Genomic DNA, 27505 nt, shown 5'->3' with positions numbered 1-27505 from the left:
CACCAACCCTCCTGCAACAGCCACCACCATACCACTCTGTACAACATCACCCATCTCCCTAGAACCTAATTGTTCCACCTAACCCCCAACTGTATCTCACTGACCTAGATTAGGGTTTGTTGGAACAACTAGGTTTAGGGCATGAGAAGCACGGAGAGGAGCAGGAGGCGAAGTACAAGCATGGGTCGAAGTGAGGGAGCAGTTATCAGAGAAATTAGGTAAAAAATTGTGTAACCCTAATTTTACTGTTTTGGGGATTTTTTGGGGAAGAACATATGGAACCCTAATTCATATTTTTGGGTATAAATAGAGGGGGTGTTGTATGTGTAGGGGTGTTCTTGGTTAGCCGAGATACCCCCTAATTGGGTTAATTTCAGTTTAATTCCAATGTCAATTTACTGTTAATTTAGGGTTAATTTTTAATTTGCAATTCCAATTAATCTTTATGTTTATCATGTCATCAATTACTGTCAACATGTTCTAGATCATCAGTTGGGGCTTAGATGAAGCCTGAAGACCTTGTTGGGTAGAAAAAAACTTAGTGAACACTCTTGTAGGTATAACTGAATTAGGATGTTAGTGTTCTTGGTGATTGAAGTCACCTGTGATTGAGTGTGCTGTAAGAAGACACTCAATGCTAGGGGTGAACTAGAGAATTTAGGGACTTAACCATCCACATTTCACTGAAATAGGGAAGTAATGAAGTTAGGGAACAAACATCACCTGTGATTGAGTGTGCCTTAAACAGACACTCAATGCTAGGGGTGATGCTAGTGAATTAAGCTAATTATCTTCCACTAATGCAGCCCTGGACCATAGGCAGGCTTGAACCTTAACCTAGGTCCATTAGGGACAAGATTTTAGTTCACAAGTAACACTGCCTAGATAGGTTAGATGGTGGAATCAAATCCCTAGTGTTCTTTAGTATTTTACCTCATCTTTGTTTAATTCTCTTTCACTGCCTTTGGTTATTTGCTCACTGTCTCTGCCCTTGGCTCACTGCCTTGGTCTTTCTCTTTGCTTCATTTTTATTGCTTCTGTAAATACCATCTTCACTGCCTGTCACTAGCTCAGACTAGCTAGAGAACTTCAATAGCTCCCTCCAAGTCCCTGTGGACAAACCTTTTCTTCCCATCACTAACTACAATTGACCCTGTGCACTTGCAGGTCAGTTTGTAGGTGTTTTCAAAACCCCACCAAGTTTTTGGCGCCGCTGCCGGGGACTTGGCTGCCGTGTTTTTGAAGTTTTTCTTGCTGTTCTTTGCATGCTCATACCTGCTGTGTAGTTCTGATAAGCATCTTAGTGTACTCATCTTGCATATTGCATCTGTAGCTGTAACTTAGTACCACCTCTAGTGCATCTGCATCATTTGCATAATCTCTTCTCCTTTGCTTCAACTGCATCATTCTGGGAACTGAACCTCTTCTCTGAGTTGCCAGGTGCTTGTGGTGCTGCTGTTGCAGCCTGTTGCTGCTGAATTGCTCCTGTTGCTGAAGCTGTTGCCCCTGCTGTTGTTGCTGTGACCTTGCTGTGAGGCTGAGAACAAACCTCTGGTGCTGATGTGCTGCTGTGAAGCCCAAATAGAGCTGAGCTGCTTCTCCTGCTGCTGCTCCTGATCCTGCTGCTGTGCCTCAGCTGTTGCTGTTGTGCAAAGGCAAGCTGCTGCTACCCCCTGCTGGTCCTGCTGTTGCTATGATCCAAAGCCCAACTGGGCTGATTCCAAGCAGCTGAAAAAGAACAAAGCCCAACTGGGCTTTGCAACTGAAATACCCAACTGGGCCTCAGAAAAGCCAAAGCTTAGGATGATCTAAAGCCCAACTGGGCTTTTGCAACCAAACTGAGCAGCTGGGCTGTGCTTCAAAGGTAAGCCTAAACCCATTAAGAGAACCCAACCTGTGGGCTTCCATTTTTAATTTGTGGGCTTGTAATAATTTTTTCCATTTTTTTGTTGGGCTTGTAATTTAAGTTAACTTTTGGGTTTGTATTTGAGCTTAACTGTGGGATTGTCCCTATCAAAATTTTGGGTTTCAAAAACCCAACAAACAACCTAAACAAGGTTAACTGAACCTACCAACTCAGCTGGGCTTCATTAGTTTCTGGGCTTACTAAAGTGTTAGTGGGCCGTGTACCCAAACTCTAGGCCTAAAGTTGGGCTCTGTTTCACAACAGTTCTCCAAACCCATTGCCTCACCAAAGCACAACCAAAACAGTGGGCTTATCCCCATAAAAACCAAATGTTTCCCATCAAAAACCAAATGTTTTTCATTCCCATAAAAACCAAATTTTTCCCAAAAATCCAAACCCATTAAAAACCAAATTTTGGGCTTTGTAATATAGTTACTTAGCTTTTGAGCCCAATCATGTCTAGATCTTTTTCTACAGTTGGGGAATACAACAAATCCCTTAGAGAACTTGCGTGTGGACATACTTCACGTTATGAACCTCCCATAGACCATGATGTCAATAGTCATAGGAATTATTATGGACATTTTCAAAGTCCCGAGCCTCAATACTTGAACCCTAATGACTATTCACACATGCATCATTCGCCACAACGTGAAAATGAACATTTTGCTAGTGCCTCACCCACACAATCATCACTGATCGATCAATTAGAAGCTCGAATCGCAGCTTTAGAAATGCAATCACATGAGGAATCTCTCACATCTAAGTTTCTTAGGCAACCTGAAATCTATGCATGTCCCGCATGTGATGGCTTAGACCACACTATTGCGAATTGCTATATTTTCCATGAATTTAGGCGGACTGGAGAAATTCCAAGGTTTGTAGAACCTACAGATTATTATGATGGTGGTTATTGGGACCATAATCAACCTTTTCAAGGTTGCGATCAACCATTTATAGACCCTAACGACCATGCACCCATGTATCAATCACCACAAGGGGAGGACGAACAATTTCACATGAGCCCTTGTATGCAATCTATAATGGAAAACATCAATCTCCTCAAACAAAACACTGCTAGTTTAGAAATGCATACATTGAATGATCATAGCAGCATTTTTATCCCTAATGAAATTAATTATCAAAATAGTGTTTTTAACCCTACTCATGATAGTCATATTGAACATGAACCTAATCTAGAGGTAAATGAGTGGAATAGAAACACTATAGTTTTTAGGGAAGGACACTCTTGTTTTGTTGAGGATGATAATAATTATGATATTATATTAGAAGAACATGTCTATACTGATGATGTTGTGGAACCTTTGGGTTCAAATACATTAGGCTTCTCTGCCCAGACCTTAATGAATGATATCTCTTCTAGTATTCCATATGATGTTTCCATTGAATTGCCGATGCATGAGGACAAATCTGTTGATGATGTTGATGATTCTGATTGTGAACTTGCTAATTTGATTGATGATTGTGAGCATGATGTGACATGTGTAGATGATTTAGGAGATTTTGATTTGATTGATAATGACGTGCCTATTCTCCTACATGAGTCACAATCTGATGGCCTTCCACCCAACCTAGATTGGTTTGTACCAATATTGTAAAACCAATTTTTCTGAGAATGCCTAATCTAGGTTTGGAACTGTGTGCTTCCCAAGTCCTCTTGGACCATCTTGCATTTAAATATAATATCTTGGAGGAACCACAGTTGGAAATTGCATGTTTGCCCGTCCATAGCAAAGTACACTTTGAGTTAGATCTTGTGCATGATGAACCCCCAAAACTGCGCGATTTTGTTTTCAAAATTATATCTTCTGTAAAATCCAGGTTTGGGGGTAGCTCATTTGGTTTCACAGCTTCACGTGCTTTTCTTTCATGTGTGAAGTTGTTGAAACCGCTACACTTTGTCTTTTGGGTTGATCCTCAACTCTTTAGACTTTTGGTGTATGGTGAATTTTTTGTATATAATCCAGTAGATAAATTTTAAAACTTTTTGGTTTCTTTTGTATATATTTTTGCTAATCCAATATTATCTAAGTTGAAAATGTTGGATTCTAGCCGGTGAATAATGAAGTTCGTTTATTTCTTTCGCCGAAATCGGGTATTCTCTTTCCTTTTTCTCTACTCAACATGATCCTCTTCATATGTTGTATTATAATTTTGTTCATATTTTGAAACATTGAGGACAATGTTTAGTTTAGGTTTGGGGGTGAAAAGTAGATACTTCTATAATATGCTATAATTGAAAACGAACTCCTTCTTTTGAAAAAAATCGAAAAAATTCAAAAAAATTAAAAAAATGAAAAATCATAAAAATGGAGCTCATTTACCTTGAAATGTTGACTCTTGTGCAAATTTGTATTTTTATTAGGAGTCTTAGTCTAGATATTTAGGCACCCTGATTCTAGCACAATTCACATTGTGATAAGAAATTTGCACGCGCACGATCTACCAATACATGTATGGCCTCGATCTTCAAGGTGTTTGATAGGAAGTTACGATTGCCAATCACTTTAGAATACTGAACGAAACTTGACTAGCTTGTTCTTTGGTTGGTTGGGATAGAAGGTGGAGGTTACATTAAGAAAGACAACCATCGAATTTAACTGGGTGCATCAAAAAGGGCTACCTCTTGCAAAGTGTCATGTAATTTTTTGTTTCCTTTTGTATATGTATCAAAAGTGTATCAGTGCTTAAAAAAAAAAAAAAAAAAAAAAAAAAAGTCGATGTATATTCAGAAAAAAAAAAAATATCAGAAAAAAAAAAAAATACAAAAAAATCAAGTATTTATCAATTCCATCATCTCTTGTTCAAAAATAAAAAGAGAATAGTCAATGTAAATAAGAGTCATGTAAATAGGCATCTTTTGTTGTTTCGTTGTAATAAGCAAGGAGGGTGTATGCCATTGATGTACAACGCGAGAAATTGTGAAATACCTCCAACTCATTCACAATTCTCGTAAAGTCCGGACAGCTAGCTAGATTTCGACCTCAGTTCTTAGCCTGAGAAACTATCTCTTGGTGATTAGTAGTCATAACTTCAGATCTTTCTTTACACATGTGTAGATACACTTTACACTCTTATCACATGTCTTTTTTTGTTATCAGTGCTAGGATTGTGCCTTCGATAGCTAGATTGACATCTCCATTTTGCTGTGAGCTTAACTGTTTTGCACATGTCACGTTTGATGGAATCTGAGCTTATATTTTGACCTAGAACTTTGTAGGTACGTTCTAAGCAAACCTTCACGAGACTTCAACTCGTCCACTAGGGACGCTTAGTGGTTTAAAAGGCTTAGTGCATACGCTAAATGCATTCGAGAGACCAGCGACAGTGGTATAGTTAGGATTTCCTTAGTTTTGTTTTACTTGAGGACAAGTAAAATTCAGGTTTGGGGGTATTTGATGAGTGCCAAATATTGTATATATTTATCCCTTTTTGTTGGCATTTTAACTCATCTTTTGTGCATTAATTCTACATTTTATCCCATATTCTGTATTTTCATCGTTTTCAAGAATAAATATTTTTCTTACTTAATTTTGCATTTTTAGGTAATAAATAAAGATTGGATGAGTTGCGGAGCAAAAAGAGCAGAAAAGTGGTGAAAAGCCGGGAGAAATTACGCAAGGAAGCCGCAAAGAATGGAGCGCACGTCCAAAAAGCTGGAAATGGGCTCAAGAAGAAGAAAGTTGTTCTTAAAGAAGAAGTGGGCTCAAGATTTCCCAAACCCATCTTCTATACCCAAAAGCCTAAAACCCAAATCCATACCCGCTTGCGTCTTCAGCCGTCAGATCAGTTCTCAGAAGCATCCGACGGTCGCTCCCTTGCTGTGCATCGAAGTTTGATATCTCCGCCTTACACTACAGCACCTAACTCCATCTTGAGCCGTCAGTTTCGTTGTATTTTTGCATCCAACGGTCGCTCACGATCTGTCTCAATTTCTCCGTTAGATCCGTTTCAGAAGTTATCATCCTACGCCTTTCATCACCGAACATCAAGGTTCGATGATCCCGCTCAACACTCAAACACCTAAGTCTATATCCCACAAACCAACAACCCCTAGACAGAACCTAATCGAGCTCACCCCGTCTGCAACCACCATACCCTGCCGCACCACCATCACCACCACCTTCTTCCCTGTCGTCACCAACCCTCCTGCAACAGCCACCAAACCACCACCATACCACTCTGTACAACATCACCCCATCTCCCTAGAACCTAATTGTTCCACCTAACCCCCAACTGTATCTCACTGACCTAGATTAGGGTTTGTTGGAACAACTAGGTTTAGGGCATGAGAAGCACGGAGAGGAGCAGGAGGCGAAGTACAAGCATGGGTCGAAGTGAGGGAGCAGTTATCAGAGAAATTAGGTAAAAAATTGTGTAACCCTAATTTTACTGTTTTGGGGATTTTTTGGGGAAGAACATATGGAACCCTAATTCATATTTTTGGGTATAAATAGAGGGGGTGTTGTATGTGTAGGGGTGTTCTTGGTTAGCCGAGATACCCCCTAATTGGGTTAATTTCAGTTTAATTCCAATGTCAATTTACTGTTAATTTAGGGTTAATTTTTAATTTGCAATTCCAATTAATCTTTATGTTTATCATGTCATCAATTACTGTCAACATGTTCTAGATCATCAGTTGGGGCTTAGATGAAGCCTGAAGACCTTGTTGGGTAGAAAAAAACTTAGTGAACACTCTTGTAGGTATAACTGAATTAGGATGTTAGTGTTCTTGGTGATTGAAGTCACCTGTGATTGAGTGTGCTGTAAGAAGACACTCAATGCTAGGGGTGAACTAGAGAATTTAGGGACTTAACCATCCACATTTCACTGAAATAGGGAAGTAATGAAGTTAGGGAACAAACATCACCTGTGATTGAGTGTGCCTTAAACAGACACTCAATGCTAGGGGTGATGCTAGTGAATTAAGCTAATTATCTTCCACTAATGCAGCCCTGGACCATAGGCAGGCTTGAACCTTAACCTAGGTCCATTAGGGACAAGATTTTAGTTCACAAGTAACACTGCCTAGATAGGTTAGATGGTGGAATCAAATCCCTAGTGTTCTTTAGTATTTTACCTCATCTTTGTTTAATTCTCTTTCACTGCCTTTGGTTATTTGCTCACTGTCTCTGCCCTTGGCTCACTGCCTTGGTCTTTCTCTTTGCTTCATTTTTATTGCTTCTGTAAATACCATCTTCACTGCCTGTCACTAGCTCAGACTAGCTAGAGAACTTCAATAGCTCCCTCCAAGTCCCTGTGGACAAACCTTTTCTTCCCATCACTAACTACAATTGACCCTGTGCACTTGCAGGTCAGTTTGTAGGTGTTTTCAAAACCCCACCAACATCTTACTACAATACAAAATATCTAAAAAAAAAAAAATTCACCTAAATAATACGAAGGACCAAACAGACTTGGGATTACCTAAAAAGTGACCAAACGATTATTTCCCAAAAAACAAAGAAAAATAAACAGGTCTTACCACAGTACAAAAGATCTTAAAAGTAAATGATTATTTCTCATTAAACATTCAGCGTTTTTCACTGCTTTGCAACTTCATTATTCCCACTGTTTGATCATTGCTTGGTCGAACTCGCAAGCGTTGCTATCTCAAGATTGTTTGTCAAATTTAGTTGATCAAAACTATAGTCTTGATTTCTAATCTACCAATAGGTGACTAGGACTAGGATGGATAGTATAGTTGAGCTTTAAACTTCACGACACATTCAACTGAAGACGAAGATCTACTGAAGAACTACGAAAATCTACTGAAGAACTAGAAGAAATATTTAACAAAATTTATGGTGTCTGAGAAAGAAGCTAGGCTTCAAAACCGAAATTCTGAACGGAAAAATATTAGTATGGCTGACGGAGATTCATTTGATGATTTTAATCACAAAGTTTTTGAAATTATTAATGCATCTTTTACATTAGGTAAGACTATTTCTGAAAAGAAAATTGTAATGAAAATTCTCAGATCGTTACCAGCTAGATACGATTCTAAGAAATATGTCATCGTTGAAAGAAATAACCTTGATACACTTTCCAGAAATACCCTCGTTGGAAAGTTAAAGATTTTTTTATCATGAGCATATATCCAAATAGGGAAAGGATATTGCTTTCAAAGCACAGAGGAACAATACTAAATTACTTGGTCAAAGAAAAATATTGGAAACTCTGTGATTGATCCGATTGAGACTGATTCATCAGATGAAGATCTTGACAATTCAATCTCTTTGATCACAACACAGTTTATAGATCTTCTTTTGAAGAGAATTAAATGATTCACAAGAGATAAACCAAGATCATCGGTTAAACCTCATGACCGTATTCCTCCTAAAAATAGGGATGCCGAGGAAACTGATGATGAGGATATGACACAATTCTTCAAGTGTAAAGGTTTTGGTCATTTTACTACTAAGTTTCCAAATCGTAGAAAATACACTGGAAACAACGGTTTTGTTGTAACTCTTGATGAAACATCTGATCATTATGATTCAAGCGAAGATGAAAAATCAAGTGTAGCACTCCTTTGTGAAACATCAAATTTGATGATTGTAGCATTACTCATATCAATCTTGATATATTGTCTGGAGGAACTTCTTCAAACACCCTGGAGGACAAAATGGATTTTATTTTTACTAATAAAACTTAAATCTCTCATGTGTCAGGTACTTCCCTCTGTTTAGAAGCATGTTCGCCTATGGTACCTGAGCCGTCCTCCACGTTGACATGTTCTTATTGTACATTTAAGGGTCATGAACTCTCTAAGTGTTACAAGTACAAACACAAAGATACACCAAGAAGTTGCAATGGAGATAAAATCGTTTAATGAGCAAACAAGCTGAGATCAGTTTTGAAGACAAATCCATCTGAGGTATGTTAAACTAACTCTTCTCCGAAGAAGCTAATTTCTAAAGAAAAAATTAGACCTCTACAGAAAAAAACTAGGTCTAAAATACCTATTAATCAGGGTAATATGATTTCTGTTCAGGAATCAAATAGTGGAAAAATGATTGTTCGCCCCAACACAGCTTAACTGTGTAGTTTGTGCATCTTGTCTCATGTTCCTGTTTTTCAAAGAGACAAGTATGTGTGCACGTTTAGGGATCTTTAGGAATTTTTTTTCTTTGATTCTGTTGATTCTTTCATACGCCTTTTAGTATTGAATAAACTTACTTTGTTTAGTCGATAAAAGGGGTTAAAATCGACGATTCCACCTTCTCTAAGGTTGTGAATTTCTCATTCGTGAATCCTACTATATTTATATATTCTGAAACCCCAAATTCCTCTTTCTTTCTCTATAACAACTCTTTTTCATCAAAAATTGCTTGTGAAATTGCATTCTATCAATACCATATTTTATGGAGAATCGAAGCATCATGTCCTCTGATGGAAAAATGTCAATATGATTGTTAAACCATCAATCATGAAGAAAAAAGGTAAATCTCATTCCTCTACAACTTTAAAGAGAAAAGGGAAGAATATCAATAAACCAAGGGTTAATCCCTCAAATCTTCAGAAATTTTCTGGTGTTCTTGAAGAGTTAAAAGAAAAGAGGATAGAGATGCAACAAATAAAGGTTATTGTTTTAAGAACGCTTGAAATTCAGAAGGCCCTGATTCACCAACAATCAAGAAGGTTTGTTGGAATTGACTGCTTTCTTCACGAACCTTATGTTCCAATGTCTGCTGACGAGAAGGAGTTCGGGGACAATAAAGAATTTTTCAAGAATCTTAATGTCTAGTAAACTTCTGGTTTAAGAGTTTATTTTCTTATGTTTAAGAAGAATAACTAGGGTTTGGTATAGCCATTATTGTGATTACACACATATCTATTGCCAACGATTCTATCATCTTACAATGTTTTTAGATTTATTTATTTAAATTTTAAGTTATTTGGAAGATGATCGTGCCGTATTAATTTTTATTGGTTTCATATATTGCAAAAATAATATGTATGGGATATGTGTGTCCAAGTTCGTGAACTATGATTATCTCATATGCTCAAAAGTTAAGTCTATTATGTCTTTATGCAAATATGGATGAAAAATAAAATGAAGTTTCGAATTTATGCAAAGATTATGTTTATGAAATCATCATGCAAATATTGATGAAAAATAGAATGAATCTTTGAATATTCTGCACTATTTATCTTTCCCTGATCCACTTCTATGTGAAAATAACGTGTTTGGCTCCGTAAGTTGACTTATGTTGAGCATTTATGATTAAGTTAATCATTAAGGTTCCTTTGTGGTTAATTTAATTGAGTTTTATGAATACAAATTCATGTAATTTGTTAATGTCCAAAGAAATCCTTATTTTCTTGCAAAAGTCACTTTTGTTATTCTTTCGGGAATGACGTCTTATGGGGGAGAGTTCTTGAAATTGTGCTTAATTGTCTTTGTGGGGAGTGCGGCTGTGGAATATTGTAGGACTAATCTTGTATATTTATTTACTCCTTGATGAATACACTAAGTTTCGACTATGTGAAATGAAATCATCGAAACAAATATGTTCTCTTTTAGTCATGAGTGTCTCTACAAGAATTTCATTACCATCCCATAATTTTTGTACCTTTGCCAATTTATATTGACAAAAAGAGGGAGAATTATTTTGAAATTCACACTACAAAGGGATTTGGGTCTTGGGTGGAGTCGGGATTGAAGGTTAAAGATCCATCGAGAAAGATGAACAAGAAGTAACACCCGCTGCTGACATAGAGAGAGAGCCTGCGAGAGAACGTTAACGAACAGAGACTAGAAGCCTGGGACAGAAAAAGATGGAAAAAGAAACGGTACATGTGAAGAAACAATGGGATCAATCTTGGAGGCAATTGATTAGCAGATAAATACAATGGTTTCATTTTGATACTGGCCTTTTCTTGAAGCCTTTACAATTACTATTTTCTGAAATTTAAGAATTAGCATACTTTTGCATCAGACATTTGCATTTCATTGATAAGTTTTGATTAATCGGTTCAGTTACATGCTAGAAACTCATTGACACCTAGCTAGCCTTAATTCTTCCTCGTTTGAAACTCCACCGAGCAAAAGCTCGGAAAACTTAATGAGGAGCTATGTTGTAAAAGGCGTGCGCCTTTGGCGCACTAAGCGATGGGCTGGCACCTGGTAAAAAAAGACTCCCAGGCGCCAAATTATACTGTTGTTTGGTTTTTTCTAAATAAAAGGTGCTCGCCTGGGGCGCCTTAAGCGCCAAAGGCGCTAGGCGAGGCGACAACATAGACGAGGAGTGCAAGATGAAATCTAGTAGTCTTACAGTGAGACGCTCACCTGATCATCTTTCTCCTTTTAAACACCCTCACTTGTTTTCCAACATTTCCTGGTCTTCTAATTTGAAGTTGTTTTGATTTCCTTAATCTTCTTGACCCACGTTTCAGGTGCACACAAATTTCACTTGTCTTCCAACGTAAACCATGGTGGTGACTACTTCGACTTCTCCTTTGGTAGTAAAGAAGACTTGCAGTCTTCTTTTCTATGTTCCATTTTCTTTTCTTGCTTGTGTTCAAAGTCCGATATCTCTGTATTGAGTCTTTGCTCGAACTATAACCTTCTTCAATGTCTCGATAACGGCGGCGTCCGCGGCGGTTAACCCGCTTTGTGTTCTTTAGTTTGTACCATAAACAACACGTGAAATCTTTTATTGCATGACAATAACTGCGACAAGCAAACCAACACAATTTATGTTGGGATCTTGCAACAATTAACAGCTCGTTAGATGTAAAAGACTTGGACGAAAAATAACTCTATCACGAACAACTTGACGAGGACAGAATCACAGGTTCAATAAGTTGCCCTTAACACATTAGTTCGCGGGTATACTCGAGATGAGTAATGCTAAACCCCTCACAGCGAAGATGTGTCCAGGATAAGAACTTGAACTTAGCAACATGGATGAAAGTAAAATGTATGGAGAAACCCTAGAGTGAAAAAAGATTTTTCTGTGTATTGCAAAATAGAATTACGAGTTGTATTTACAGGAGAAGATACTTGCAAATCAAATTAGGTTTTGGTTTTCAAAAACTCGTAAAAGGAACCAAAAATAAATACGAGTAGAAGAGGAACTTGGTGCATGAGCATGGGTCGAAACATGTATTTTCGGCCCCGCTCGCTCCACCCACATTGTTTCACAACATATCCATGAGAACATGGTTATATAGTGGAGATCCTTCTCTATTATACCCAATGTGGGACTAAAGAGAGATTCATTCACTTAATGAAATGAGTGAGCATCCATAGAACCCTTAGAGCAACTGCAGTGGTGCGACCAAAACCAAAGACCAAAGAGTAAAAAAAAAAGATCAAATTTGGGTTTAGTCCGTCGTGTGGCGTAGAGGGAGAAGAGTAAATTTGGTCACGCGTTGATATAAAGTTCGCCTGGACATCGAGCGTTGGTAAAGTTTACGCCTGGAATCAGGCGTTGATAAACATAACGCCTGAAATGGGGCGTTTGTAAAGATTACGCCTGAAATCAGGCGTTAATACAGATTAACGCTCGGACGAATTCAAACAGAAAATAAAAAAAAAAAAAAAAAAAAAATAATGGGGCGGAGGTATAAAGCCCGCCCCATGTGATGGTGTCTTAATTGAAACAGTGGCGCGTAATGTATATCAACGCCCACTAAAGGCGTTAAGTTTATCCCCGCCTGGTAGTCAGGCGTAATGTATATCAACGCCCAGTGGGACGTACATTTAACCTCCGCCCGTTCCAGGCGAATTCTTTACGAACGCCCCTACATCAGGCGTTAACTTTACAAACGCTCGATGATTGCGGACATTATATCAACGCCCGTTGTGTAGGCGGACATTATATAAACGCCCGACTATATTTGGGTTTGGTCTTGGTCGCAGACCAAATTTGGTCTGGTTTTTAATCTTTGATCAAATTTTGATCGATAGTCCGTCCCACTACGCCTATACACTGGACCTAATATTTGGGTTTGGTCGTCCATTGTGGACGCTCTTAGGTCCTAAAATCAAATCACACCAAGACCAAAACAATTTATTAAAAACTCATTTTTCTCCAACAATTTACATAGGCTTCTCCCTGCGCATTGTATGATCCGCAGCTGAAACAAAAGATAGATGAACATCAAAACTGATTCAACAAAAGAAACAGTTTTTGAAGCATTAGTATCCGACTAAACCTTTCCAAATTGAATTTCTAGAGCAATTGAAAGAACATTCAAGCAGTAGGTTGAAGGAACATACTGATATAACATGGTCCCAAGACCATCAACAATCTTTCAATGTTGGAGACGCATAAATGCTCGATAAAACATGTGAAATCCCATGTTCCTGAACAAAGATCTCTACACAAGTAACCAGCACAAGAACAAGTACCATAAGTTGCAATTAAAAAACTTAGCAATTTCAAGAGAGAAGTACTACGAAACACATTAAAATGGTATCGTTTGATAGTAAAATCGGTTCTCAGTATATGACCCTGCCAAACTAAGACCTTTGCAACCAAGAAAACCGAAAATAAAAAAACCATCAAAAGATTGTCCGTTGTTTGTTCTTGAATACTTCCTTCTACATGTAATATTCTAACCATTTACCATTAGTTAGACTTGTATGATACTTGTGTGAGCCATTTTGGCTAGAATCTTAGAATTCTTGTGTGATTAACAGTTAGTTATTAACAAAGATCGATTCAAAGGATGAACCAGTGGATCGTGGATCTCGAGGTATGCGTGGTCTGTCATCAAAAAAGATAGGAATACTTTAACTCTTTTGTGATTATTGTTGTTTTCTTTACAAAAGTTTATGTTTAACAAATTCATGCATTATCTGATTGTGTATTCCATGCATTGTTTTATTTAAAATTCCGAAATTACTGTTGATTAAGATCCTAGTTACTGAACCTTAGATTTAACCTTACCGAAAGAAATTACTTTTGATTGTACCCTACACTAAAACTGGGTAACCCACACAGACATAATTTCAATAAGCAAACTTACGCAACATATTCGATTTTTTTCTTCTTTTTTCTTTTTGTCGATTCTTAGGTTTCTCAAATTTATATCTCCGCTGTCTTCTTGATCTTCTTAAAAACACAGTGAAATAATTATAACAGGGATGCACTATGAACTCTCTAAGTATATTAATATTTATAAATGCACATTATTTCCTTGAATATCAAACTTAAGATTAAGCATGATTATTAAGCTCGTTCCTAAAAGTAACCAACTTCTTAAAATATTTTTAAAATATGGTTCTAATGGTGGAGTAAAAATTAGTATGGGTGAAATGGACATAAAAAAAATAGCAAGAATAAAATAGGATCAATCCTGACTTAAATTTAAAAAAAAACGAGGATGAAACTGGATGCATCCTGATGTAATTAAAAAAAGAAAAAATATTTGAAAATGGATAGGATGAAACCGTTTACATCCCGAATATTTTTACATTTTCATCCATTTAAACAATATCAAATTTTACATGTCTTTTTCACCCAGAAATTATTAGTTTTGGTCTTTTTAACCAATTTTGACAGTTTGTTCAACAAAAGAAACAGTTTTTGAAGAAGAAGAAGAGAAATAAGTGGATGATCCAATGGTTATTACAAAGCTTTCATAGTACTTTACCCAAACTACATAGATTCCGTAACACGTTGACACAATAGAAAAAACCTTCCTTTAAACGACAACAAGAGCCGTTTTCTCTACCCAGCAGTCACAAACAGAGAAAGAATCTAAGAAAATCAAAAAGATCGAAAGAGATGATGGGAGGAGAGTTCACTCCTCTAATCGACGCATCAACTAGAGTGGAGAAGGCGGTCAATCTGATTGGTTGTGTTGTTGAAATTGGCCTTCGAAGACACAGCAAAGGAACTGGTAATTTCAAAAACCCTAAACCTTGATTTCTCTTCAATGCTGGATTTTTCTTCGATTTTAGTCTTGACCCACAATAGAGGGTTTCGTGTAAACTGATCATGATTCAATTCAAAATGTCTTCTTTGTTTATTCTTGGAATTGAAAATTGGGGGAAAAAAAGAAGCTTTTTTAATGGGGTGTTCACAATCAGAAACCCTAACATCATGAAAAAGGTCACACCTTTTTTACATTTGGGAATTGGGATTTCAATTGTAGTTACAGCGGATTAATACAAAAATGGGGCTTTTTCAATTTTTGTATAAATTGGAATGTTACAATGTGTGGCTTTATTTTGGATTGAAATTCTATTGTGGCAGATTATGTGTATACGCTGAAGATCGTAGACGAGCGGTTTTCGGATATTGCTTTTGAGATTACTTTCTTTGCACCAAAATCAGATGGCTTTCCACTTGTTGGGTCTGTTGGAGATTTGCTTCTGGTGTTTAATGTTAAGGTAATTATCATGTCCCTCTCGTATATTGGCATCAAATGAGGGTTTCACATACTAGTTCGCTGATGAGGAGTATGTGTTTGATTGAGAATGCAGATTAAAAAGCGTAAGGAAGAATTTTATGGATTATTCCAAAAAAGAGAATCTTCATTTGCACTATATGATGGGAAACCGGGGGATGAATGTACTGCATATTGTGTTAGTCCATCATATCGCGTCAGAAATTGGCACATAGAGCGCGTGAAGGTTCTTAGGACTTGGTTGACTACTTTTCAACTTGGCGCAGGTATGCTGTCACAAATTTTAAGAAACATTTCTTTGACAATAGCATTTTTTCTTCCAATCGTGAATGCAATATTCGACGCATTTGTTAAATATAAGTTGGAATCTTCAGCTATTTCTTGTTCTATCAGGAACAAACAAGAAATTACGTCCAATAAAAGAGATGAACATGGAAGAATTCGATCTGATCTGTAAGGTAAATAGTATACTGACCAAACCAGATTTCATATTGTAATATATCTCAATAAGTTTGTTAAAATTGCGTAACTTTATGATATTTCTCTTGTGAAATAGGTACTTCATTCATATGAAGTGTCGGCAAGTGAGTGGACGCTCCTCGTATGGGATGGAACTGATACACCTGCACTGAATTACGAAATTACGTAAGCTAATTTGTATAGTTTTGTTTGTCAGAGTGTGATATCCTTGATAGAAGTATGAGTTGTTCTATATTGCATTCACAGACTATCAGATGCAGCAGAGGTGCAATTACCACTAGAACCAGCGAATCCTCCACTGTCAAGAGATGTCCGACGCAATTTTCCCACCGTGGGAAGCATTTTGAGGGTGTCTGTTAAGTGTATAAAATTTGATGTTCATCTAGTTTGCAGTGGCCAGTGGGTGAGGTTGCGTGCTGTTACTTGTCGGAGAAAGTCATCATTTTGGGGTGCTGACTTGACTGATAATTCAAAAATACGGTTTTTATCTGACACGGATAGCACTGTTGTACATCGTTTGGGGTAATTACTATTCTCCACTGTTGAGTAATGAATAAGTGAATATTTGAAACTTGATAAGTATCAGTCCTCTCGTGCCTGACTTGGTAATTCTCTTCTGCAGGAGCTACAATGATAGAATTTCATCTTATACTGGTCGTGTATCAGCCATCCCTTCACCAATTACAGGTATTCCATGTTCATTTGTTATCGCCGTTGTTTGTTCCCTTTCTTAGAGGGGCATCAAGCATGTATCAATTCCTGTTGTCGAACGAAACATTGTAATCCGAACATATAATAGCTAACGCTTGACACTTTTTGTGTCCTTTGTTCTCAGAGATAATCAGTGTTTCCGGGCCTTTGGTTACACTACTTGATGTTGTCAACTATTCGGAGGTTTGCTATTCGTCTTCAAATTTTAAGTGACCACTTAAATTTCGTATATGGAAAGGTTACTTCTCTACATGTTTTTGTAACTGATCAGATTCACATGCACAGGTAACCGCGAAATTTAAATGTGTTGTTCGTGTGGTTGGTGTGTATTCTTGCTGTGCTGAAAATTTTCGTGAGACAACCTCTGGGAAGTATGTGATGAGGTTCACCCTTGAGGATCCAACCGCCAGAATACATGCTTACCTCTATGATGAAGACGGGGTAAAATCTTCTTTATATTGCTGGACTTTTTATACTTTCCATCTTTGCATAGCATGTGATGCTATTTTTTTCCTTTCTTCAACATGTCATCAATATGAATACAGGTGAAGTTTTTTGGCGGCTACCCCACTGTGGAGGTACTAAGAAAGAAGAGAAATGAATTGCTTGGAATAGATGATGAAGTGGAGGAGAACAAGAGGGTTGTTATAAGTCCGCCATGGATCCAGTGTTGCTTAAAGTCGTACTACCTCGACAAACACGATCAATGGGGGAGCAGAACGTGCCGAATCTTCGGAACAAAGCTTGTGGATTATACAATAGCATAAAAAGCTCTAGCTCCATGTTGTAAAATTTTTGGTCACTTCTCTCTGTGCATGTGTATATAAAGGCATTGGAGGAGGAAGAAGTAGGGTGAAAGCCGAGGCCCTGGATTTTTTTTGTGCAGCAATCAGTGGGCTGAACATTTAGAAATTTCTCGCACAACCGAAACAGGTTGCTGTGTTGAATACTAATGTCATGTTGTAATCTAAGAATGTAAAAAGCTGATCAGCATTTTGGGAATGTAGATATGTTGATAAGAAGACAAGACTGCAGCTAACTGTTATAGGTAAAATTGTAGCATGCAGGAGTAGGGCAATGCAGGAAAAGGCGGGCTGTAACTTGTGACATTCTAAGGGAAAGTTTAGCTTAACGGTAACCTCCTCTTGATATGTATGTTGTATTATAAGAACCTTTTGGTGAAACGAAAACTTTGGTTTATGTTTCAGTATATGCTGTTTGTGGTGAATTATAGCCAATAAATAGCTGTATGACCTCCTCCTCCATCGTCATACTCTTTTTTTTTTCTTTTTTCGGATTCGACTTTATACGTTTGTTTTTGAGTCAGACCTGACTTGACTCATCTGCTTCAAAATTATGCGAACATGTCTGAGTCATGAGGTAGGTCTGAGTTAGGGAGTTTGTCAAATCTGACTCAAACTAAAAAGACAAACAAACTATCTGTATGAGCTCCTCTTCCATCATACCTAGGTGACTCGTCCTGACGCGACTCACCCAGGTCTAACTAAAATCACGACTCATCTGTATTTGACCTTATATATTTGTTTCTTGAGTCGGGTCCAAAAAAAACATGCAAACCAGTAATCCCGTTTTATGAACTAGCGGAATTTTAATCCCTAGATCAAACGAGCACAAATCAGGTAACGAGTTAAATCTGACTCACACTCAGAAACAAACTATCCAACATTCCATTCGGGCGGAATTAGGACTCACAGATTCCCAGTCAGATGCAAACAAATATTCCCCTAATCTACCACATTTTCTTGCCACCAATTTCTGGCCGGAAATTCCCTGTGGGTGTCTCAATCCGAGCCATTTTCAGTCAAAATCAAGTCATGTCTCAGATTTCCAACTACTCTATTTTAGGTCGACTTGAGAATAAAACACGTGTCGAAATGCAATCATTGTCGGCTATTATAGCACATACGTGTCTCAATAAGAAACCACCACATACGACTAGAAGACAGTGAGAAAAATTTTAAAAAAAAGGTTCTGGAAGTTTCCAGCGGAAAGTCCTGGTTGGTATTGGCCGAAGAATCTCTGCGGCGTAAAACGTGCCACGTAAGTAGATGGGCCTATTTGGCGATCCTACGTGGAGACACAAAGAAGCCTGGAAATGATACGCAACAACTATTCTAGGGTTAGGGCTGCCCCCACCACCACCTCTCAGTTTTCAACTCATACCAAAAACCAGAGAGGGGGACAAAGAAGAACAGAAGTTCAGGGTTCAGAGTATTTCACAGTGAGATGAAGGATGATATCATGAAAATGGAAGATGAAGAGGAGGAGAAATCAACCACCACCACGGCGACTACTTCAGGTGGCGGCGGTGTTGGTTTGGTGGTTTTGATGTGGGGATACTTACCTGGAGCTTCACCGCAACGTTCTCCGCTACTTTCACCTACTCCTATTCATCTTCCTACTACTGTTGTTGTTGATTCCGATTCTTTTAATACTCATGGAGGAATTAGAAGGAGGGATTTGTGGAAAGATGTTTGTGGTGGTGGTTGTGGATTCGCTCTTGCCATTTCTGGTAACTCTATTCTGTGATTTCTGGTGAATTTCTGTGTCAATTTGACTGTTTAAAATTGGGGATTTATTTGATTTTGTGTTTTCTTGTGTGTAATTAGAGTTTGGGAAGCTGATTACATGGGGTTCTACTGATGATATGGGGCAGAGCTATGTCACTTCTGGAAAACATGGGGTAATTACTGAACTGGAGTCTATTAAAATTCTCATTATGATGTTTCAAAATTGGAGTTTTTTTTCTTATTTAAATTTGGTGAATTCAATTTTAGGAAATTCCAGAGGCATTTCCTCTACCAAATGAAGCTTCAATTGTAAGGGCTGCAGCTGGATGGGCACATTGTATTGCTGTTTCTGGTAATTTAATTTGTAATTGATTTTGTATGTGATTGTTTGTAGCTATTGAATTTGATTTTTTGGTTGTTGAGTGTCGAAGATGTACAATTTGAGTTTTACTGGGTGTGTAGTGAATGGACAAGTATACACATGGGGATGGAAAGAATGTGTTCCTACGGGGGAAGTTATCGGAGGAGATCAATCTTTAGGAGGGATGAATCAGGAGAAAGAATTTCTTGATAAGCAGACTTCATTGATGACCGAACAAGGTAAAACTTACTTAACACGCCTATTTGGAATTGTTCTGTTTTGTTTGGAGAAATTTAGTAAATGGGTGGATTGTGTTGTTGTAGTGAGTCCTCCTAAGTCGTCTCAAGTTACCAGAACTACTGGTGGAGCTTCATCCTCCGTTGAAACAAAGGGAGTTGGAGAAGAAAAACCTAAGCGGAGAAGAGTATCGTCAGCTAAGCAACAGACGAACGATAGTTCGACATCTGGAGATGAGAATCTCTCGGCATTACCATGTCTGGTTACACTGAGTCCAGGAGTAAGGATCATCACTGTTGCAGCTGGTGGCCGCCATTCCTTAGCCCTGTCAGGTATATCCCTTTCATCTCAAGTTAGTAGTGCTGTTATTATAAATAGTTCTGGGTTCTGGCTTCCACTTTATAAGGGGAAATGATAAAACGGCAGAATGGCCACCATGATAAACATTAATTACCACCCTGATGCATTTGTGCTTCTTGATGTTTCAGATATAGGACAGTTGTGGGGTTGGGGCTATGGAGGAGAAGGGCAACTAGGTTTGGGATCTCGCATCCGCATGGTGTCTTCTCCTCATCCTATTCCTTGCATAGAACCTTATGGCAAAGGGGTCTCATCGATTGTTCCTCGAGGAAGTATGATTTCTGAGACACCAAATTACAAAGTTCCCGGCACTTACATAACAAGCATTGCCTGTGGAGGTCGGCATAGTGCAGTAATAACAGGTGAACATATGGTCATTTCAGATTCTTTGTTGTTATTGCGTATTTCTCCTTATCGGGTTTTACTGCCCTGTGAAGTGAATATTCCTTTCATTTTTAGTTTATCCAGAAGGGGGAAGGAGAACTCCACCTCATTTTTATGTGTGTTCTTTAACAAAGCTTCAAAACATGCCAGACTCGGTGCTTAAGAAATCGCATAATCATAACATATTAGTCCCTTGTCTAGGTTCCTAGCATGTTTGTCATTTTTGGACTGTTAAACATTCATGCACTCTATGTCGCTATAGTCCAGCTATCTGACACGGCGCAATCTTTTTGTAAGAGCATAGAACCATGTGATTCTTTTGATTCCATGCAAATGCATACTGATAGCCTTGTGCAGTACTTTCAACTTATCTTCTTTTATGCACCAACAGATGCTGGAGCCGTGATTACTTTTGGATGGGGTCTGTATGGACAGGTTAGCTTCTTTAGTCTCTCAGACATAAATTTTTCCTTTGGCATCAAGGAGTAATTTGTGTATCGAGGAGTAAACCTTTGTTTCGGCGATGTTCTGATTGTCTGCTCTCCGCTTGTACTAGAGAACTCGAGTGAATGTTCCTTAATTTGACTTAACTTGCTTCGTAAAACTAATCACGGCAAGTACGTTGGAGAAAGTCATTAGATGGTTCGGACATTCTATTCTGAGTATTCTCTGTATTCATAAAGTGCATCAATTGAATTGTCCCATGCTCTTTCGAACTATTAACTATCTCTAGAATCAACATGTAGGACTTCTAATAAAAGGTGGAGACAGAGCACACTGAATTCAAGATGGTTAATCATAAGAAAGCTGCCAGCTCATCTCCGGATCTCTAAACTTTTTGCTCCTCTTTATGCTGCTTGTAACAAGTCTCCCATCGCTCAAATGAAGTTATATTGGCCCAGTTCTAATAATGTGTTGGTTTTTCATCCAGTGTGGTCAAGGGAGTACTGATGACGAGTTGAGTCCAACTTGTGTATCCTCTCTTTTGGGTATTAGGATTCAAGGTGTCGCTGCTGGGCTATGGCATACACTATGCATCTCAGCAGAAGGTGGTGTCTACTCTTTTGGTGGAAATCAATTTGGGCAATTGGGAACTGGTGCAGATACAGCTGAGGTACATTGTCGTCCATCCATATGTTTCTCATAGTACTCTTGTAGGATATCGAGCAATGCATTTTCGGGAATCCAGCTAAGTCCTGGCTTTTCTCCTGTTTCAGATAGTCCCTAAACTTTTGGATGCTCCAAGCATTGAAAATGAGAATGCAAAGTTTGTTTCTTGTGGTGCTCGTCATAGTGCTATAATGACAGGTATTCACTTGGACTTTTTATTTGGGGATGACAAAATTGCTGTCTGGTAAACCATCTGACGTAGCTCTTTGTTTGTGTTTGTTCAAGATGATGGGAAGGTGTTTTGCTGGGGATGGAACAAGTATGGTCAGGTAGTCATTCTCAGGCAGTATTGAACCCCTAAAAATGCAGAGATTATTACTACTTATTAGCAGTTTCTTACATGGGAGACATTGAATGTGCAGCTTGGCTTAGGTGATGTGGTAGACCGCAATATGCCATCTCAAGTACCACTGGATGGTTTTGTCCCGAAGAACATTGCTTGCGGCTGGTGGCACACATTGGTATTAGCTGAATCACCAACATAAATTTGGAGGTGTAGGTGTGCAGACCCAGTTTTGTTAGGTTAGCTTTCCTCACCTGATAGGATACTTTCTTGACTCTGCATATATGTGTTTTGTATGTCTATGTAAATACAGATTTTCTAGTGTATTCACATACACATATATATATAATGCATGTACGTAGCTAACCTTAGCATTCTTTGATAGGCCATATGATTGCATGGCTATCAGTCATGGCCATTATTCCCATTGTTGTGAGGGGGAAGAGAAAGGTAGATTGCTAGAGATGTTCTGTAACATGAATAAATTCCAGTATCCCAGTGTTTTTCTTTAGTTTGTAGAACAAAGCATTTGTATATATATATATATATATATATATATTGTAATGGACAAATAAAATTCAATGACTACCAGCCGGCATTGGTATCATCAGGTCTGAAACCTCTATTTGTACATTATGATGGCTGAGGTATAAATGGTCTTCTTAGACCTATGCCGGCTCAACCGCAGAGCCATGTCCACTGACCATCACACCACCACATCGGCTGTAAAAGGTTAAAATGTCGCCCCCACTATTCTCATCCACAGTAACCACGAGTCGATCCAAAAATCTCAACGCGCCAGCTTTTTCCAGAATCGAAGATAGTTTCGTTGTATTCAACATCTATCAAAATCTTCTAATATCTCCACCGCTCATCAAAAATGTTCATCAAAAGATCTGATAAAGTGTAGCCAACTCTAGTTTCCTTGCACCACATTCACAAAATACGCACCGTTAGATTACATCTATAATTACACGTAAATTTCGCGCCAAAAAACATAATTTCCAAAATAAATCGGGAATTTGAATTTGAATTTTTCCCGCCCACGAAAATATCGCCCAAAATACTTTTCTCTCTCTCCTAAAATCCCTAGATATTTCTCACTCTCTTCTTATCAGAAAAAACCCCTTCCATTTCTTCGAAACCCTAGCTTTCCCCTCTCTAAAGCCTCCATTAAATCTCTCTTAGAAACTCCAATTTCATACCCTAAATCTCCGTTTCTCACCCCCAAAACCTTTCTCTGAAACCCTAGTCACTCTAATTTCTTACCCCCAAACAGTTTTCTGAAACTTTATTAAACCCTAAATCTCAATTTCCCAAGGTAAAGGTAAAGCGGTGGTTTCTGATTTACCGGAGAGAGCAACAAGTAAATCTGTGTCTAAATCTGGACCAAAGAAGAAATCAGATGGTCCATTGAAGAAATTGAAGAGTGTTATCAGTAAAGGGAAGAAGAAGGTTGGTGTAGAAGAAGATGAAGAAGTGGTTGCAGATCTGGATATTCTAAACCCTGAGAAAGCAGTTGATGAGGACGAAGAAATTGAGGATGATGCTGAAGTCCCTGTGGAGAAAATGCAAAGGAAGATTTCGAAGGCTAAGAAGCAGAATGAGAGTTGCCGTTTAATTGGGTAACCGGTACCGATTGAAGAAGCTCGACAAAGATGGCCCAATAGATATGATGCTGTAAAGGTTGTGAATCTGATTCTTATTGGTTTTCTTGGTTGATTTTGGGGATTTTTACAAGTTTTGATTGTTTGATTTTTGTGTGTCATTGTAGATAAGAGAAGGTGGTGAAGGTTATCTGCATGTGAGACGACACTTCACTAGGGCTAAAGTAGATGACGAGATTTACAACTTGGGAGACTGTTGCAATATTAAGGTGAATGATCCATACTTTTCATTCATGTTTTTTCATGTTTTTGTGTATTATGTTGCTTTTCTCATGAGTAAGGAGACCATGTTGTAGGAGAAGTTTATTGTAATTGTTATAATCTGATATATGAGTTTCATTTTCGCAAGAATCTATTACTGATCTGTTTTAGACGTAAGGTGAATTAAGTTTATATTGGGAGAATTGTAGAATTATACTGTTGTTTCATGTTCTATTGACTATTTTATTGCTGAGATTTCATGTTCTGTGCATTTTGGTTTTCATCATGTAATAGTTTGATGGTTGAATGTGATTGTATTTTGCAAGATTCTTATATTACATGATTTATCTCAGGCAGAAGGTGGACAGGATGATTATATAAGAAGAAACACTGAATTCTTTGAACCTACCAAGAAGCATTGCTGTTAAGTGGTTCTTTCGAGCGAAAGACACCGTAAGTTTTGTTAGGAACACTCAGTTTCTCTTTTTATTGAGTTAATGTTACCATTGTTTGTCATTTTGATAATTTCCCATGTTTTCAGGTAATCAAAGAACACTCCTATCTCATTGAATCAAAACGGATTTTCTATTCCGACTCTGAAGATGACAATCCACTGGACTGTGCAAGCATCATCTGCAGTATGGTTCTTTCTTTCTTTTCTTTGCTCATTGATTTTTATGCATCTCATTGTAGTTTATCGAATGATTAAAGTTTCTTATGTTAGTTTGCTTTCAGGTCAATGACTGTCATTACTTCTACGACATGGCCTATTGCGAAAAACTTTGTACATTTGAAAATGTATGCACAGGTAATGAACTGTATCTATTTATATTTGAGACTGTATACCTCCCTCCAATTCTTGTTTGCAGGGATTAACAACATACTTCTTTTGTAGTATTTGGAGAAGAAGCTAGTACATCGGCCACTGCAGTTTCAAGTGAGGGTTGTTTGAAAGTCTTTGAGCAAGATACTGCTGATCCTGATGAAGTTATGACACTTCTGGATATGTATGCCGGCTGTGGTGGGATGTCCACCGGCCTGTGCATGGGTGCAGCTGCATCCAACGTCAACCTTGTCACTGTAAGTTAAAAGAAATGATTTCAGCACTTCTGACATAGTATGTTAATTTCACACTGAAACATATACTTGTTCTTTCAGAGATGGGCAGTAGATTTTGACAAAGATGCTTGTGAAAGTCTACGTTATAATCATCCTGAGACAGAAGTATGCTATTTTGCTGTTGTGATTGTCTTCTCTCTTTACATTTTCAGTACATGTTTGCAGACATTTAACTGCCAATTGATCTCAGGTGCGAAATATGAAAGCCGAGGACTTCTTGCGGTTGCTTTATGAGTGGAAAGATCTCTGTGCTCGTTACAATTTGTTGGGAACTGATTATAGTAAAACAAAGAAACCAACTGAGAACAAAGAGGAGGATGAAACTGAAGAAGAGGCACAGAGACGCCCACCGGACGAGGATGGTGAGTATGAAGTCGAAAGGATAATAGGAACATTTTATGGAATTAACCCAGATACGGATGATGGGCCTGCTGTCTTACACTTTAAGGTACTACTTTCGCAATTTCTAATACCTCAGTTGCGTGTCTCTCTTTTGTAAATTCTTACTCATTTCTGACATCCTTATATAATTTAGGTTAAGTGGAAGGGGTGGGGCTCTGATTGGGATTCATGGGAGCCTTTCTTGGAGCTAAGATATGGTACTGAACTTTCTACATATGTATCTTCTTTGCATTTCCTATTTAATTTGCTTCGGTAACAAGCTCCATAAGTGCATTGTGTTAAATATCATTTTTATATGCAGGAAATGTGATGACTGTATTAAAGAATTTGTTACAGATGGATACCAATCCAATATATTGCCTCTCCCTGTAAGTGTGTCGAGTTTTGTTATTTTTCTGATTGATTCTTCTCTAATCCATGTACTTTGAGATGCCGGTCATTTTACAAGCATTTGTGTGTACTTCTGTTACTATTTACAAAATTAATTTGTGTTTTTCTTTCTGGGTACCTTTATCAAAGGGTTTATTCATTATGTTTCGGAAGTACCAATTGTTGGCCAATTTTTACTAATCACCAGAATTGTTGCAAGGCCTTGAAACTTTTTATTTTTCATCTAAAAACTCTGTAGTAGAATACTGATGCATATAAATAACATGGTTACCGAGTTTAACAGGTCCTAACATGACCTACACACTGGATGCAGTATAAATAGCATGGTTGCTCTGTCATACACTGGGTTCAGTATAAATAGTATGGTTGCTCTGTCATACATATGTCGCAATTTTACAACTGATTCTACTATTTATATGTCGCAATATTTCAAACCCACAATAGATTAATGTTACCATCACAATATTACAGGCCAACCACAGCATTCAGAACAACCCACAACTTTGCTTGCTCCGGTCCGGCTAGAAACTGGAGCAGCAGCAGCATGAGATTGGTTATGTGAACTGAAGAATGATCTTTTAAGACGGCTAGGCATACTTGATAGTTTAAGATTCTTGGTTTTGAAGCTTGAAGAAGACAATGACAACCATTTTGGCTGTCATTGTGATATACATGCAGAGATATATCCAGAAAATTTACAGGAGTTAAGGTTGCGTAACTGGTTGGTATAACGTTTGCGTCAGAAATTAGTAGTGGGCATCTTGGAAGCTGCAGTGCAACTTCCACATAGTACTAGACTTTCAAGTGGTGCGATCACTTTTCTTTTCTGGTTTTAAATCAACATCTCTTTTCCACCTAATTTCATACAACTTTGAATTTTATTTACCTACTGGTATTATTTTGATCAATTGTCATTTCTTACGCCCTTTTCATCTTTTCTAGTGGGACTGGTATATGAGCTACAAGCCGCTTCAAAAGTAAAAAATATAATAAAAAATGACATAAGCATGCAACGTGAAGCCCGCATGCAGCGTCCCAGTGGACACTAAAACAAAACATTCCGAGATCTATAGAGACAATGGATCATCGAGCAGTGAATGGACTTTTTTTTTAACACAACTTTTATTTGAAAAGTAGAAAAGAAAGTTTTACAAGAAACTGTACGGGAGACTAGCAACAAATTGGATTCCAACACTTTTTTGAATAGTTAAACTTACTCTTATAAAAAGAAAATTATCAACATTAATATTTACATCATGCCTAGCCATGTAGTTCTTTAATCTTTTCAAAAACTCACTAATTTTAGTACCAAGTTCACCTAAGATAGAAAAGGCTAAGGTACAAAAACTATATCCATTGGTTTTACAAATATCATGATACTTGACCCTCTTGCACTCGATGGCTTTAGCCAGGGCGAGATCCAGAGTAAATGCTTGCACAACACCCCTAGAAGGTACACTAGCACGGTAAAAAATATCTGTGAAGGTATCTCTAACAAAATCATGTCGAAACTTAAGACCAACTTCAGAAGCATAATGAAGTGCATGATCACTACACATCTTGTAGGAGTAAAATACCGCAGATCTATTATACATGCAAAGTAACGACCACCAAGATTGAGTGAAGACAACTGCATATAGTATATCCAGAATGACGCAGCAGATGACGTCAACTTAGTCACGAGAAAAGTGTGAAGAGTCATGCGATGTTATAAAGCTCGTGCGAAAAGAGTTAATGTAAGCGTGCGACAATGACGCACGCCCAGTCCAAAAATAAGGGTTTTATTAGCTGCCATCCACTATGTAAATCCCTATATAAGGGACCGAGCGACCTTGTATTGAGAGAGATCTTTTTGGAGAGTTTAGAGTCTTTAGACAAGAAATTTAGGAGAGAGAAAGATTATTTGTTTTC

The 27505-nt window shown here is 37.9% G+C and overlaps 3 protein-coding genes across 4 annotated transcripts; all 3 read left to right on the top strand.

Moving 5' to 3' along the window:
- Positions 1-14559: 14559 nt before the first annotated feature.
- On the top strand, positions 14560-17699 carry LOC113344568 (protection of telomeres protein 1b-like). The gene is made up of 10 exons (XM_026588518.1): positions 14560-14788; positions 15145-15281; positions 15375-15564; positions 15692-15756; positions 15855-15943; positions 16025-16300; positions 16401-16465; positions 16614-16672; positions 16775-16930; positions 17035-17699. The coding sequence occupies exons 1-10, from the start codon at positions 14674-14676 to the stop codon at positions 17254-17256; spliced, it is 1374 nt and encodes a 457-aa protein (XP_026444303.1). The 5' UTR covers positions 14560-14673; the 3' UTR covers positions 17257-17699.
- Positions 17700-18649: 950 nt separating this feature from the next.
- LOC113344715 (ultraviolet-B receptor UVR8-like) lies at positions 18650-22320 on the top strand. Its single transcript, XM_026588650.1, has 11 exons — positions 18650-19022; positions 19120-19193; positions 19288-19372; positions 19483-19620; positions 19705-19950; positions 20107-20340; positions 20754-20797; positions 21294-21476; positions 21580-21670; positions 21758-21801; positions 21895-22320. Exons 1-11 carry the CDS (start codon positions 18737-18739, stop codon positions 22015-22017), a joined length of 1548 nt encoding a protein of 515 aa, XP_026444435.1. The 5' UTR covers positions 18650-18736; the 3' UTR covers positions 22018-22320.
- An 82-nt stretch (positions 22321-22402) lies between these two features.
- Positions 22403-26479, top strand: LOC113344716 (putative DNA (cytosine-5)-methyltransferase CMT1). 2 transcript variants are annotated; one of them, XM_026588651.1, is made up of 11 exons: positions 22403-23501; positions 23590-23691; positions 24037-24136; positions 24225-24321; positions 24419-24491; positions 24579-24763; positions 24842-24907; positions 24993-25250; positions 25338-25401; positions 25506-25572; positions 26066-26479. In XM_026588651.1, exons 4-11 carry the CDS (start codon positions 24286-24288, stop codon positions 26154-26156), a joined length of 840 nt encoding a protein of 279 aa, XP_026444436.1. In that variant the 5' UTR covers positions 22403-23501; positions 23590-23691; positions 24037-24136; positions 24225-24285; the 3' UTR covers positions 26157-26479. The 2 variants fall into 2 exon arrangements, with proteins under 2 accessions (XP_026444436.1, XP_026444437.1); XM_026588652.1 differs by having other exon boundaries at positions 24408-24491.
- The last annotated feature ends 1026 nt before the right edge of the window (positions 26480-27505 follow it).

This window comes from Papaver somniferum, unplaced genomic scaffold, assembly GCF_003573695.1.
Source record: "Papaver somniferum cultivar HN1 unplaced genomic scaffold, ASM357369v1 unplaced-scaffold_79, whole genome shotgun sequence".
Classification (NCBI taxonomy): Eukaryota; Viridiplantae; Streptophyta; class Magnoliopsida; order Ranunculales; family Papaveraceae; genus Papaver; species Papaver somniferum.
Note: the sequence above shows the minus strand (reverse complement) of the source record. Positions and strands in the feature narration are given on the sequence as shown.

What these genes read in the sequence shown, in the direction of transcription:
- LOC113344568 (XM_026588518.1), top strand. Translation starts at nt 14,674, where the DNA reads ATGATGGGAGGAGAGTTCACTCCTCTAATCGACGCATCAACTAGAGTG. An exon ending in ACTGTTGTACATCGTTTGGG is followed by an intron (nt 16,301 to 16,400) that starts GTAATTACTATT and finishes TCTCTTCTGCAG; the next exon opens with GAGCTACAATGATAGAATTT. An exon ending in CATCCCTTCACCAATTACAG is followed by an intron (nt 16,466 to 16,613) that starts GTATTCCATGTT and finishes CTTTGTTCTCAG; the next exon opens with AGATAATCAGTGTTTCCGGG.
- LOC113344715 (XM_026588650.1), top strand. Translation starts at nt 18,737, where the DNA reads ATGAAGGATGATATCATGAAAATGGAAGATGAAGAGGAGGAGAAATCA. An exon ending in TCACTTCTGGAAAACATGGG is followed by an intron (nt 19,194 to 19,287) that starts GTAATTACTGAA and finishes ATTCAATTTTAG; the next exon opens with GAAATTCCAGAGGCATTTCC. An exon ending in CTGGTGCAGATACAGCTGAG is followed by an intron (nt 21,477 to 21,579) that starts GTACATTGTCGT and finishes CTCCTGTTTCAG; the next exon opens with ATAGTCCCTAAACTTTTGGA.
- LOC113344716 (XM_026588651.1), top strand. Translation starts at nt 24,286, where the DNA reads ATGACAATCCACTGGACTGTGCAAGCATCATCTGCA. An exon ending in ATTTGAAAATGTATGCACAG is followed by an intron (nt 24,492 to 24,578) that starts GTAATGAACTGT and finishes CTTCTTTTGTAG; the next exon opens with TATTTGGAGAAGAAGCTAGT. An exon ending in CCAACGTCAACCTTGTCACT is followed by an intron (nt 24,764 to 24,841) that starts GTAAGTTAAAAG and finishes TTGTTCTTTCAG; the next exon opens with AGATGGGCAGTAGATTTTGA.